The sequence below is a fragment of the Lepidochelys olivacea genome (assembly GCF_965140295.1).
Source record: "Lepidochelys olivacea isolate rLepOli2 genome assembly, chromosome: 8".
NCBI classification, from domain to species: Eukaryota; Metazoa; Chordata; order Testudines; family Cheloniidae; genus Lepidochelys; species Lepidochelys olivacea.
Window position 1 is genome coordinate 69,372,374 of NC_140418.1, and position 13,621 is coordinate 69,385,994.

General features: G+C 41.2%; 1 protein-coding gene across 1 annotated transcript in view; it reads left to right on the forward strand.

Moving 5' to 3' along the window:
• COL11A1 (collagen type XI alpha 1 chain) overlaps nt 1-13,621 on the forward strand; it is a 232,216-nt gene that overhangs the window by 133,988 nt on the left and 84,607 nt on the right. Inside the window, exons 36-39 of the mRNA XM_084637779.1 lie at nt 4,069-4,122; nt 6,836-6,889; nt 11,353-11,406; nt 13,020-13,127. Of these exons, the coding sequence (XP_084493905.1) occupies nt 4,069-4,122; nt 6,836-6,889; nt 11,353-11,406; nt 13,020-13,127 (270 nt within the window). The remainder of the gene's footprint in view (nt 1-4,068; nt 4,123-6,835; nt 6,890-11,352; nt 11,407-13,019; nt 13,128-13,621) is intronic.

Consider the following 13,621-nt stretch of genomic DNA (forward strand, 5'->3'; position numbering starts at 1 on the left):
CTCCCCGCTTTCTTATGTCTTTGCACTTCTCTGGCTAGGATGTGAAGCAATTGCACTGTCATATTGTACCTCAAGGGTGGACTTCCTTACAGTGCTCTCCTTCCTGCTCAGCTAGAAGCAGGAAGCCTTGAAGTCTTGCTTTTTCTCTCAGACACCCAGTTTGGCATACCTAAGAAATTGGGATTATTGGGATGAGGTTGGGATCGCCATCCAGACTTTTGGGTGCATATCCAAACAAACCAAATTACATTTCTCAGCTTTATGAGATTCTCACTATTAATAAAAATGCCCTGTTCAGCAGAGTTGCTGTTAGAAGATGGGTTTTTTAAAGTACTCAATGCCTCTAAAAGTTAATATATTGACACCAGCTGATTCTTTTGTCCTAATCACCTAATCACACGCTTGAGAACTCCTGCTGCTGGGTAAAATAGAATCCACCGCATGATATTAAATTTGAATCAATACACAATCAAATAGAGTCTATAAACTATACAGTAGCACATAGAAAAAATATAAAATGGATTTGTAATCACAGAACAAGCAATTTAACTCCTACAGATAAGTGAATCTTCCCTTTAACTGGGTTACTTGGTGAGGCTAAAGTTTGGATGACTACATTTTGTTTCATCTCAATTTTCACGCAACCATATTTGTGGCTTATTTTTACACAGCCATATAGAGCACATGAATGGTATCCTTTAAAAAACAAAACAAAACCAACAGCTGAGTTCCCAGTTGAGATTACTTTTCCCTTTTGACCTCAAGAATGTTTGATTCCAGTGTATTCAAGCTGTAGTTTCTTAAGCAACCTTTGTCCCATGTTATGAGAAGCCACATCATCTGCTACAGTATTTCCATGTTCAAGATTGATACCTGAATGCACTAACAGTTGCAGAGCAACAACAAACAAACTTTGCTGGGAATGTGTGAGAAGTCTGAAAAGCTGTAATGGCCAACAATGCCTGCAAAGTTAAAGATTGGAGACCAAGGGAGGATGATAGAAATAGTATCAGGAGACGGTAGAAGTGTGTTTTGTTTAGAATCTGTTTTATAGACATCTCAAGCTCTCACAGTTTAAGTGTCTGCAGGAACCAACATTGAACCAAATATAGTGAATGTTCCCTAATAATTGCAAACAGAATATGTCAGTTTTTAATCAACATCTCCTCCTACAATGGAATGTGCATGCCTGTATATGTCTATGAAAGTTAAAAGTCAAATCTCTGCTCACAAAAAAGTATGCCAACACTTCTGGTGGAAAACCATTCAACATATGCAGAAAATTGCATTAAAGCTACATGTAAAATATAGGTTCTATTTAAGAAGACTTTCATCGATTTCCTGTGATTTTTCATTAACTGAAAATCACTGAAGTAGAATCTCACCCAGAGTGAGATTCTACTCCAGGGATTTTCAGTTAATGAAAAATCACAGGAAATCACAGACTGCAGCTGAGCTGCTAGCAGAGCTGAAGGATGGTAACTGGAGTAGGGGTAAGACAGAGCAGGAGGTGAGGTTTGGAGTGACAGTTGGGGACCTGGAGATGGTGGTGATGGAGGAGGCAGGGAGCCGCTGGGTGTCAGGTGAAAGGTAGGGAGCTGAGTGGAACAGGGGTAGGTGGGGAATGAACCACAGTGGAGAGGCAGAGAGAAGAGGTGGGTGAAGTGGGAAGTGTGTGGGAGTTAGGGGTGTGGAACACGTGGAGTGGGAATCTGGGGTGGAGAGAGGATTGATTGGAGTAGGGGGGGAATGTTGAGTGGGAGTAGCAGGCCAAACTATAGATCTCTCCACATCATGGAGCCTGGAGAAAAGCTGCAGAGAGCTGGAAAGCAGAGCTCCAGAAGGAACTGGAAGGCAGAGTCAAGGGGAGTGGAGTTAGGAAGCAGTGTTGTAGGGAGTGGGCAAGAAGGTAGAAGACAATGGGCACATCTGAGGGGAAGCAGAAAAAGCGTCAATGGAGAGGAATGGAGTAGCTGAAAGGTATAATGTGTCACAGGAGCACACAAGCCTTTCATCTGAGAGTGGCCGTTGTGTACTTTGGCCATGTGCTCTAAAATGAGGCATATGACAGAGGGGAGAGTTAGCCAAAAAAGAGAGGAACTTTAAAAGACCATTTCTGACTGGCTAGAAATATTTCAGCTGCTAGCCGTTTAAATATTAAATATCTGTCCTCTATAGAAAACTTTTAAAAACAAATGACAGAAGGAAATGTACATTTAATAATGTGATATTGGAATTCTAGAGTATTCTTCTCACATACTCCTACTGGCTTGAAATCTGCAACTCATATTGTGAATAAAAAAAATGTAAATGTCTTTTTATTAGAAAGCCTCATGGCTTGAGGATCAAAGGGGAAAAGGGACTTATGGCCAAGAAAGTGCTACTAGTAATAAATAAACCATTGAGTTGTGTTTTTCTAACCATATTCCAGAGAGGGACCAATTTATTTAATGTTTTGGACAGTGGATGAGCCACTTTTAATATTTTTCCTCAAATGTTGCCCTATTTTTGTTAAGAGTTTCTGCTTTGTAAGCTACTCTCCTTGCCCTTTTTGTTTCTGGGTGTGATGCAGACAGTTGAATCAAGGAATGTACCATAGTGAGCATACTTAGGGGTGAGGGTTGGAGTTGCAAGTACAGTTTATAGATACTGTTCTAGAAAATGTGGATAGTGCTATATGTGGATGTTAGGAAAAACTTTTTCACTAGGAGGGTGGTGAAACACTGGAAAGCGTTACCTAGGGAGGTGGTGTTATCTCCTTCCTTTGAGGTTTTTAAGGTCAGGCTTGACAAAGCCCTCACTGGGATGATTTAGTTGGGGATTGGTCCTGCTTTAAGCAGGGGGTTGGACTAGATGACCTCTTGAGGTCTCTTCCAGCCCTGATATTCTATGATTATCTTATAAAAATGTATATTTTGAACAGTTTCTGGTAAACCATTTGGTTGAGTTTCATTCACTAATAAATGATAAATCAAGTTTTAAATAGGACTCAGATTCACTTAGGGGCAAATCTTGCCTGCTACTGAACAAACAACCGTTTCCCTCACTCGTACATAACACTTCTCCCACTGCAAGAGAGGCAGCCATAATTTGGCTCAAAGCCTGCATTTCCTGATGTCCCAGTCTGCAATGAATGAGGTTTAAGGAACTCTGAGACAGCCAGGACTTTATCACAGGAGCTGAAAGCTAACATCACCATCCCTTATGAATTATCTTTCTTTTCCAGACTTTTGCTTTAAATTTCTAACATTTTGACACATGATGTCTTAGTAAAACCACACATCATATACCAGGTAGAGCAGGACAAGTCTTGCACTGTATGACTAGGGTACACATTTTTGCTCTGTGACCACAGAAAGTAAGATCTGAATGCTCCTTTTTTTGTTTTTTGTATCGTGTGTGCTCTAACACAGACAGAGCCTTAACATAATCTGATACTAGGCCCCATTCAGCATATTAACAGCAAATGCTTACAGTAGAAGTGACAAGGTCTTGGTTAATTTTCAATGAGAACTTCTAAAACTAGCCATCATGTGGGCTACTTGTTTATTTTACTACTTTAAAACTTCCAGAAATACTCATACAGTAAAATCTTTTCAGAGATGGCTCCTCTGTTTGTTTTTTTTTCTTGCAAGCAAGAATTTTTTTCTTCAGAGACATAGAAATTAAGATACTTCCCATTCAGGAGTAATTTCAACAATACCTACAAATTTTGACAGTACCTGGCTGAGTGTGAGAACTTGCCAATATGAGCTTTTGACATGAGGAACAAAAGGCTGCAGTGCAGCCACGTTAAGAATAATTGCACATTTCTTAATGGAAGTGAACTTTATGGAAAAATATTCATTGTTTCTTATTAATCTGTGTCCCCTCATTTGGTATATTCCACATGGGTGTTCTAGTGGAACTTTGAACTGCTAACAGTATTCACATGCAGTATGTAGCTCACTTTATCTACATGTCCAGCTGTTATCAATGGAGTTTGTGTTACATAACTGAAGCAAACTCTTCAGTCCAATATTATAGCATCTGGTATTTAGTTTACCCTTTTGCTTATCTTCATATTAGGGACCACAAGGGCCTCAAGGACCTGTTGGATTCCCTGGACCAAAGGGACCTCCTGTAAGTATCTTTTAAAAGTATATGTAATAATTATGCAAATTTGGTAGAGAAAATTTTTGAAGTCAATGTATGAACAAGTGTGTTAGAGTTTGCATCTGAGGTGTTGGGCAGTATTATAATTAATCAAATCTGTCCCTCAATGCATGAAGCTTACAAGCAGGAAAACCTCCCTTAAGCTTTTGTACCGTAAAGCCTGTTACATAAACCCAAAGAAGTCAGATATTCAAAGTAAAGGCTAAGTCTGTTCTATTTGTAAATGTTGCAGTTTGTATGATATTCACTGGGGGGAGAACTAAGTTCCCTCTCTTTTGCTGATGTAAATATTCTTTTAAAAGTAGGTTATTTTAGAGGAAAGGGAGAAAAGGCATCTTAGCTATCATGTATGAGAAATGTGGCACACTAAGTGTTACCATATAAATATTTAGAGGCTTTCTATTCTGTAATATATAAATACATATTTAGGGTATGTTACAATGGAAATTGATTAAGAATATTTTTAGCCGTTGAAAACTGTCATGTAAATCCATCCACCTCATATATACTGTATATTGTTTAAAAATGCAGATTTCTTACACATAGCTCATTCTAGAGCTGTTGTGGCCTGTCATTTAAATTAAATTTTATTCATGTTTATAAAAAAGTAACAGGAATCTTGGCTAAGTACCTGCATTGTACCTTGAAATGTTAGTGATCCAAGACTTTTGCAACAGATCTAGCCTTATATCTCATTTGATGAAAGGCTTAAAAAAATCTCTCTATTCCAGTGCATGCACAGAAGACAAATGAACTGGATTGGTGTGAAGTGGAGAAAAGTCATTTACATGAAATCACTTCCCATAATTAGCTCCTCAAAACTCATCCTAAAGATACCTACACTGAGGATACACACAGTTTCTCTCTCCCTATTACTTTCTGTTCCAGATCCCGATAGAATTTATTTTGAATAAGTTATCCAAGCATACAGCTAAAAATCTGTGGAAACGCTTTGATATTCTGAGATCAAAAGAATCTTAGGTTTAGAATTATAGGTATGCCAGAGTCTTCTATTGGAATTAGCTGGTTAGCAATCCTAATGGCATTTTTATCAGGTGCCAATAAAGGTCCAATGTAAAAATGGGGACTGAAATTTTCCAGCAATTTTAAAGAACAAAATATAAAGCGGGCAGTACTGATAATAGAAGAACAATAACAACAACAACAAAAAAAGGTTGAAAAGTAGTATAATGGGGAAACAAAATCATAATCCTGCAATCTGATTAATACAGAGGACACTGGTTTCAGTGTAGTGCATGTCCTATATTACTGTTGTACTTGGTTGTCAGTGTAGCACCAGACTTTCTCTTTGTCTGAATAACATGCTTTAGAGAGTATGTGATATTCACTATACAGAGCAATCCTGATAAGCCTTAGTATACTGTGCATATTAAGAGAATGGGCGTAGTGTGAAGTTAATGTGTCTGTCGATTTCTTTCCTCCATCTTCAGAAAACACTGGCCACCACTAGAGGTCTCTCTTCCTCTCTTTTCCCTTCTGCCTAAAAAATTCTCAAATTAATATAAAACAATATGGTCTGCTACTGGCAGACTTACCAAATGGAGTACATTGCACAAACTGGATACAATTTGGGATTAGTCCTGTATTCCTGACTGGCCAGGATTAGTTCATAGCTTTTCAAAAATGTAGGGCCTAATTTGCCATGGTCTCATACTTCTGTTCTGTAGTATTTTTCCCTGTGAGTAGTCCTACTGTAATGAATAAGCCATACTGGTAAAATCCATGGGAGAGCTGAGAAGGTCAAGTAGAGTTCCACTTCTATTTTCTTATTGCTGTAATGAGAGACATTGATCCAAGAGGATCCTCAGGAGGATGAGATGACCCACACAGAGGTTCCATGCTCCCATACCTGCTGGGAAGTCCAAACCTTTCCCATCCCGCTCCTCACTGAATCTTGGCAGTATGGCTCCAAGGGACTCCCATGGCTGTGGCTACTCTCAGATCTCTAACTGTGGAAGGAGTTTTGTCAGGAAGGTAGTGGTAACAGTCTTAGTCCACGTTACCTTTCCGAGGTTATTTTTGCAGGGCCATTGGGATTCTGCTCCCTACATGCATAACCCATCTCTGGTCCAGGAGAAGGAGGGGGACTAATGATGCCACAAATTCAGTTGACCCATGTCTGTGCAGGAAGAGAAAATTCATGCCCTTTTTTTGCCTGGAACTTGGGAGCACAGTCTAGACCATTGGTGCTGCCTTGGAGTCTGTCTGTGCTCAGTGGGAGTCAGGGTGGCAGAATCAGATCTGTGATTTTTTTTAATCACAATTTATTTACTCATTTTGCAATCTTTTTGATGCTGCCCCATGTTAAACAGTGCCATAGCCACAACTCACCAGACACTTATCTTTAAAACAGTTTTCATTAACTTGGGGGTGAAGTACAGGATAATAGAGGACAGAAAGTAGGGACTTTGAATTTTGAAATGTTAGACATCCATTTTGAACATGCGTGAACCATCCAGATGATTTTACAGGAATTAAGGAGTCAGCAGAAAAATCAAGTATTAAAATTGTATCAAGTTGCTATCAAAGCAGTAAAGCTTTTCTGAAGGCTAGCCTGAAAGTCTGAAAAGATCATAGAGATTATTAGGGCTAATTGTATACTCTTTTCAGAGCTAGAGATCACTGAGAAACCTCTGTCTTATTTTGCTTGCAATTTCAGGGGCCACCTGGAAAAGATGGCTTGCCGGGGCACCCAGGACAGCGGGGTGAGACTGTAAGTACATTGGTACTACTATTTCAGGCTGTTGCTGCTTAGTTCACTGTGATCTTTGAAAAGAGTGCCAGTTAATAGATAATTCCCTTGCTTTATACCGAAAATTGCAGGAAAAAGTGAGAGGCAATTTTTTGTTGGTACATAACTTTTTTTATAGAAAGCAAAATTCCATTAAAACTCAGTGGGGTCAGATGTCAGACAACTTAATTTTTTCTCCATGTGGTAAGGGTGAAATTATTTCTGGTTGTTGTATACAATAGATAGTGAGGCAACGTAATACTCGGTTATCAGCTTTGAAGAAGACATGTGAGGAACAACATAATATTTGCCTCTCTCACTGAGAGCCATGTAAGAAGGCAGAAAAAGTATTAGTGCCAGCCCACTAGGGAACTTGAAAGCTAACAATTTAGAAAAGTAGAATCAAGAGCAATTAAGACAAAAACCAAACACAAAACCATATAACAAAACAAGGATTGTTTGGGTTTCCTTACTGGAAGGATATCTCTATGAACATGTACATTGGAGAAGGACTCTTTGCATGCTGTATTATGAAATACAATCCCACTGAAATCTAAAGAAATAAAATTGGCAATTTTAATGAAAAAATATTATTTTGATCTAAATTATTTACAATTACTTCTTTAGCTCCAAATACCATTGATTTATCATTTCACTACTCAGGATGCATCAGCTGCTTAAGCAGACACTGCTGCAGAGCTCTTTATTCACCTCCACAAATGTGGAAAATACAAAAAGCTTACTTACTGAATGAGAATTTCCTTATTTGTTACAGTGCACTCAGCTTCACATAAAGAAAAGGAGGACTTGTGGCACCTTAGAGACTAACCAGTTTATTTGAGCATAAGCTCTCGTGAGCATCCGATGAAGTGAGCTGTAGCTCACGAGAGCTCATGCTCAAATAAACTGGTTAGTCTCTAAGATGCCACAAGTCCTCCTTTTCTTTTTGCGAATACAGACTAACACGGCTGTTACTCTGAAATCAGCTTCATATAGCATCCTTCATATGAACTGCCACAAGAATATTATGAGAGTATGCTCTGCTTGCTTATATGCACACATGATGGGATTGTATAAGGGCTTTATTGTCATGAGATTGGGATGAATGCACACATCAGTTATCCAGGCCATACTGAATGAGTATTCTCTGTTGCTATGATCTCCTTTGATGCTCATTATTTCTTTCACAAACCTCCTTTACTTTTTTGTTCTCAGACCAGACTGCAAGAGCAGATTTGCTAATGGCACAGGAGAAAAAACAGAATTACCAAATATGCTCAAACACATCTGTCTTCTGCAGAGGTGGAATCACTAGATGTTCTCAAGGCATTTTCACTGAATATATACCCAATTCAGCACTCCTTTCTGTCTCCTGACACAGGGAAAACTCCTGTTGACTTCAGTGATAATTTTATCTGCATAAGGAATGCTGACTAGGGTCCAAAGCTCGTAACTAATGTGAGCTCAGATTGTACCTGGCCTTTATGTAGGCACGTAGTGAAGATAAAGGAAGATAGGTTGTAACAGAGTTCAGGCACCCCTGTAGCGCCTCCTCATAGCTGGGTCTGGGAATCAGCTCCTCTGGTCTAGCACTCCCTTCTGTTGCTCACTTGCCCATGGCCCCTCTTGCTCTCTAGGACTCAGGGTGCTCTCTCTTTGCCACTCAGTCCTCTAGCTATGTCACTATATGTAAGCAGGGGAATAGTCCCGTTATTGTGGGGAACTTTCCTGGCTTCTGCACAACCCCGGTGAAGTGGGCTAGTGAAAGGATCTGAGTCCTCGCTCCCACTTCCTTTACCCAGTGGCCTCCCTGCCCTTGAGGACTCCCTTTCCGCTCTCCTGTCTGACAGAGTCCTCGTAACCCCGACAAGGCTGGGCCCAGGATTCCTGGGGGGCTCGACCCCCAACCCTGCTGTGGTCACCTAGGACAGGGGCTAGGGTGTCCCCACTCCGGGGTACTCTCTCTGCACTGGGCACGTCTCTGACCCACTGATCATTACATACAATTTAAAGCAAATGCAAGTTATTTAATGAACAATTAATTTTAAAAAGGATAAGGAAAAATGGGAAAGGTTAAAGGAAACACATCAACCCGCTCTGTGGCAGGGAACATCACAAACAGTGTCTCTGGAATGTCAGGGCAGTTCACAGTCTGTTCCTTGTAAGTCCCAGGCCGCCTTCTCAGGCCCTGGCTGTGCTGCAGGGATGCTGTGGGTTGGACACATGCTCTGGTGGTGGCCACACGCTCTCAGGCTCTAAGTGGTAGGACCCTTCTTCCCAGTGTCGCCCCCCTGCCCTGTTGGGGTTATGATCCAAGCCTGGCCTGCAGAGCCTCTTGGCTGAGGCATCTCCCTGTGCTGGGCCCGCTGCCCTTGGTCTCCCCAGCTGCTCACCACACCCAGCTCCGGACTGCTCCAGCCCCAGCTCCGCCACTCTGTCTCAGCGCTGCTGCTGCTGCTGCTGCTGCTCTGCCTCCAGCTCCCTGGGCTGCTTCTCTGGCTCCTCTGCCTCTGGTTGCTACAGCTCTGCTCCCAGGACAGGTCTGCTCTGCAGGCTGCTTCTGTGACTCTGCTCCCAGCACTGACCTGCTTCATGGGCTGCTTTTCTGGCCCCTCTGGCTCTGGTTGCTACAGCTCTGCTCCCAGGGCAAGTCTGCTCTCTCTGGGTTGTGCCTCTGGCTTTGGGACTGCAGCTCTGCTCCCAGGACAGGTTCTGCTCTCTCTGGGCTGCTTTTCTGGTCCCTCTGGATCTGGCACAGCTCTGCTCTCCAGCTTAGCTTGGGCCCCTGTTTTCTCCTTAGCTTGGCCCCACTCTGTCTGACCCAGGCAAATCCAGCTCACATGGAGGAAGGGACCTCCCTGGCGTCCTGACTCTCTGATTAGTCTGCCCACCCTGTCATTCAGGCTGATCAGGAACATTGGCCTCTCCCCATTGTTCCTGGGGACTATCAGCCTCAGGGTCCTCATTTCCCATAGACCCTTCCCCTTTTAGTACCGGGAGCTAGCCAACCAAAACACCCCCACTGAATGTTAGTAAGGGGGCAACAGTCCCCTTACATATAGCGTCTTTCCCTTCTGGGGTAGCCAAGTCCCACCAGACAATCTTCCTGTGTGCTGTCTCAAGTAATGTTCTGTAAATCCTGGTCTATGCCATTTTCCCAGTGACTGGTAGGGGAACCTGGGGCCACCCGCTACTCTGGGTTCCAGCCCGGGGGACCCTATCATCTGCAGCCAAGGTCTGAAGTCTCAACCTCTTCTGCTCTTTCTCTAGATTTCTTCCTACTCTGTTTTCCACCGGTTTTCTTCTCTGCAATTTAATCCCTTCCTTCAGGGATAGGATCCCAGGGCTTTTGATCTCCCTGGCTTTCCTCCTACTCACTTCTCTGTCCCCAGATAGCAACTCTAGACTCTCTTCTCATAGCCCTTTTCTGCTGCAAACTTCCTGGCTTGATACCTTATCCAGCTTCTCTTCCAGCTGGGCTTTCTCAGCAATTAGTAATTTACAAATCCAGCCTGACTCTCCCCCAGGTGCTGCCTACAAGGTTAATTGGCCCTATCTGAGCCACCTTAACCCTTTCAGGGCTGGTGCGGATTGAACACCCATCACAGGGGTGAAGGATGCAGATATATATCGGTCTGAAGGGATGGTATCTTGGACTCCATATGGTATGGCAGTGAGTTCATTCTCCTGAGGCTGAGCCAGTCTACACCGCCTCCAATGCTGAATTACTTCTTAAAGGCACAACTGAGCCCTTGGACAGACAGTACTCTAAATTGGGGATTCCAGAGAATTTGCCAACTACCTTTGAACTGAAGTCTATGGCTGTTTACTAGAAACAGCAGATTTTGCCAGTCTTCTGGAAGACTGTCCCAATGACATTCACCTTATATTCGTCTTTCCATTTTCTTCATCATTTCAAATTCTCACTATTTCCTTTTTTCCCTATGCAGCCCTCCTTTCCCACCTCTATAGAAAAAAAAAATCACACATCTTCTCCGGATCTGTGTTTCATTCGATTTTATGTTTCTTCCACATCACCTTCTCCCATACTCCTTAATCTTCCATCCGTGCCTTTCTTTACATAGTCATTTGTCTGTCTTGGCTGAGTTCATAATTTATGTGTCTATATGTATTTTTAGCTGAGTTTCAGCAGTATCACTCATGTATTCAGAATCACCTAATAAATTTTACTGAGAGATAATTGTAAAAGTGACTGGCATTGCTTATGATAGCTCTGTAGAAGCACAGCTGAGAATGATTGGAAAGGACAGAGCTTTCAAAATTTCACATGTAGGTATACACAGGAATAATAGATATCTTAGTATGTATTCTTGAAGCTGAACCCCTAACATGGAACTTCTCTCTCACCTCTTCAGCACAGATTTGAATTTGGCTCATCTATACCTTGCCATGTATAACTATGAATTATATATTTCATTTCACAGGGTTTTCAAGGCAAAACTGGACCCCCAGGCCCTGGTGGTGTTGTTGGACCCCAGGTAGAGCATTTTAAATGTTATATCTAACTGTATGATAACACTGTTTAAATATCGTTTTATGGCTAATGTAAAGAACTATTGTTCGTGAGTATATAATATACACTGATGGACATGTTAACTCCAGCAGTACCCAATTACTTACAGCAAATTTAGCAAAAATCAAACTCCACAAAAAACAAAGACGTTGGGCCTGATTCTCCACTGTATTTCATCACCTGTAGTCATTTCAATGCGTGCAAAGTAGGTGTTCTCCAAGAGTTAAGAATGAAGAACAGGACCCCTTACTTTGAACTCTTTTTAGAAAGAGTAAATAACACATTGTGTTGTATTATTTTAGATTGAGAGAGTGAAGCATTTCAATTATTTTACAGTATTTGGTTGAGGTTTACTTTGTGATCTTATTTGATTATACTTATATAGTTACTTAAGTGCTCTTCATGACACTAGCCCTTTCCCTTACCACCTATCCTATTTACCAATAGCCATACAAGAGGTTAGAAAAGGCAAAATTGGAGACAAAGTTAATAGAACGCAGCACTGCCAATCTGAAAAACAAAGCATACTAACTGGAGAGGGGCTGGACTTCTTAAGCAAAGTTTAAGTATCTCTTACCACGGGCAATTCCATCATGGTTTAGGAAACCCATTATCCATGTGCCGCTGAGCCCCCGTAAAAGAGAAAGCCAAGGCCCGACTTGAGAGATTTTCTAGCAAGAATATTAAATTCACGCAGGGAATTACAGAGGTTTAACTTTGTTAATCATTAAAAAAAATAGCATTTTCTATTGGCCTCCACAGTAATTGACTGGTCGAATAGGTAGAGATATTGTTGAATATGTGCTCTTATAACCACCACTAGTGACATTTGCTGAATAATATATTCCCCATTTATTCATTGACCAGAACCAGATCTAGTATTAACACATCTCACAGCATATATTGCCAAGACACAAGGTTTCTATAGAAAATGGTTTTACTTTCTAAACTGTGTTTTGGGATTCTTTTTACAAAAACACAGAGAGGGAAGGGCAGAAAGTTCCATTAGAGATACAAATTACGTAGCTTTAATCAAATCTTTTAGAAACAGACCTTTTTGAAGTACTCTCTAGTTAATTACTGGTGGCATCTGAGTCTGTTTGATGCAACAGTTCTCTTCTGTTCCACCACTTCAGTGCATCAAAACAGCATGTGTTTTACTGAGTGTGATTTTTGCTCCTTTGCATAATTTCAAAGATAACTATTCAGTCGTAGGCAAATATTCCCTGGGCCCACTGTTATTTCCAGGACTGATACTGCCTGCATTTGGTTTCCATATGGATCTTTCCACACTTGCTTAAGTGTTAGCATCCACCGTCACAACCCATATTAACAGAAAATGCACTTCTTGGGGCATAAATTATACCATATGTGATATTATCTAGTACAAAGTGACACTGTGAATCAATTAAAATGGTACTTACAATATTACAAAATGCTGTGGTGACATCCCAGATCCTAGGAACAATTGAGGGTAGGAGGGGGATTGAGAAAAAGTGGGGAACAGGTTGTCCACAAAAAGCCAACCAAACAAAAATTAAATTGATTAGGGGAACTGAGGTTTAACTTCTGTTCTAGGGTCCTACTGGTGAGACTGGCCCAATTGGTGAAAGAGGTCACCCTGGTCCTCCAGGCCCGCCAGGTGAACAAGGCCTCCCAGGAGCTGCAGGAAAAGAAGGTGCTAAGGTATGGCATGGCTTTTGGAAGGTGTCACATGGAGATAGATGGGATAAATGTTTAAAATAAGATACTGTTCATAACTGTAGAAAGTATGGCATAAAATAGGGACAGACACATTTTTCCCCAGGGAAGATCTCTTCAGCAACTCGCCAAAGGCATAAGGGCCTCACTTCCAACCTGATGATTTTCTATTAATTTCAGTGGGAAAAAGGATAGCCATTAATTTGTTTAAGACCAGCAGTTTGCATAGAACCTCCCTTTTAGTGTGGAAGATTGTACATAGACAACCTATCTGCTCAGGTCAAGTTGGAGATCTGTACTGGAACTCAGGGACATATCTCTGTGTAGCACTGGCCACATTGTAGAATTTCAGTTATTCTTTGGGTGAAAGAGAAATTAAATTAGAAAAAAATATTTACATTGATGAAGAAAATAGTACATGACTTTATTCAGTTATTCATTGTAGATAAGAGTAACTTCCTCCATGAATGTTTCTTTAA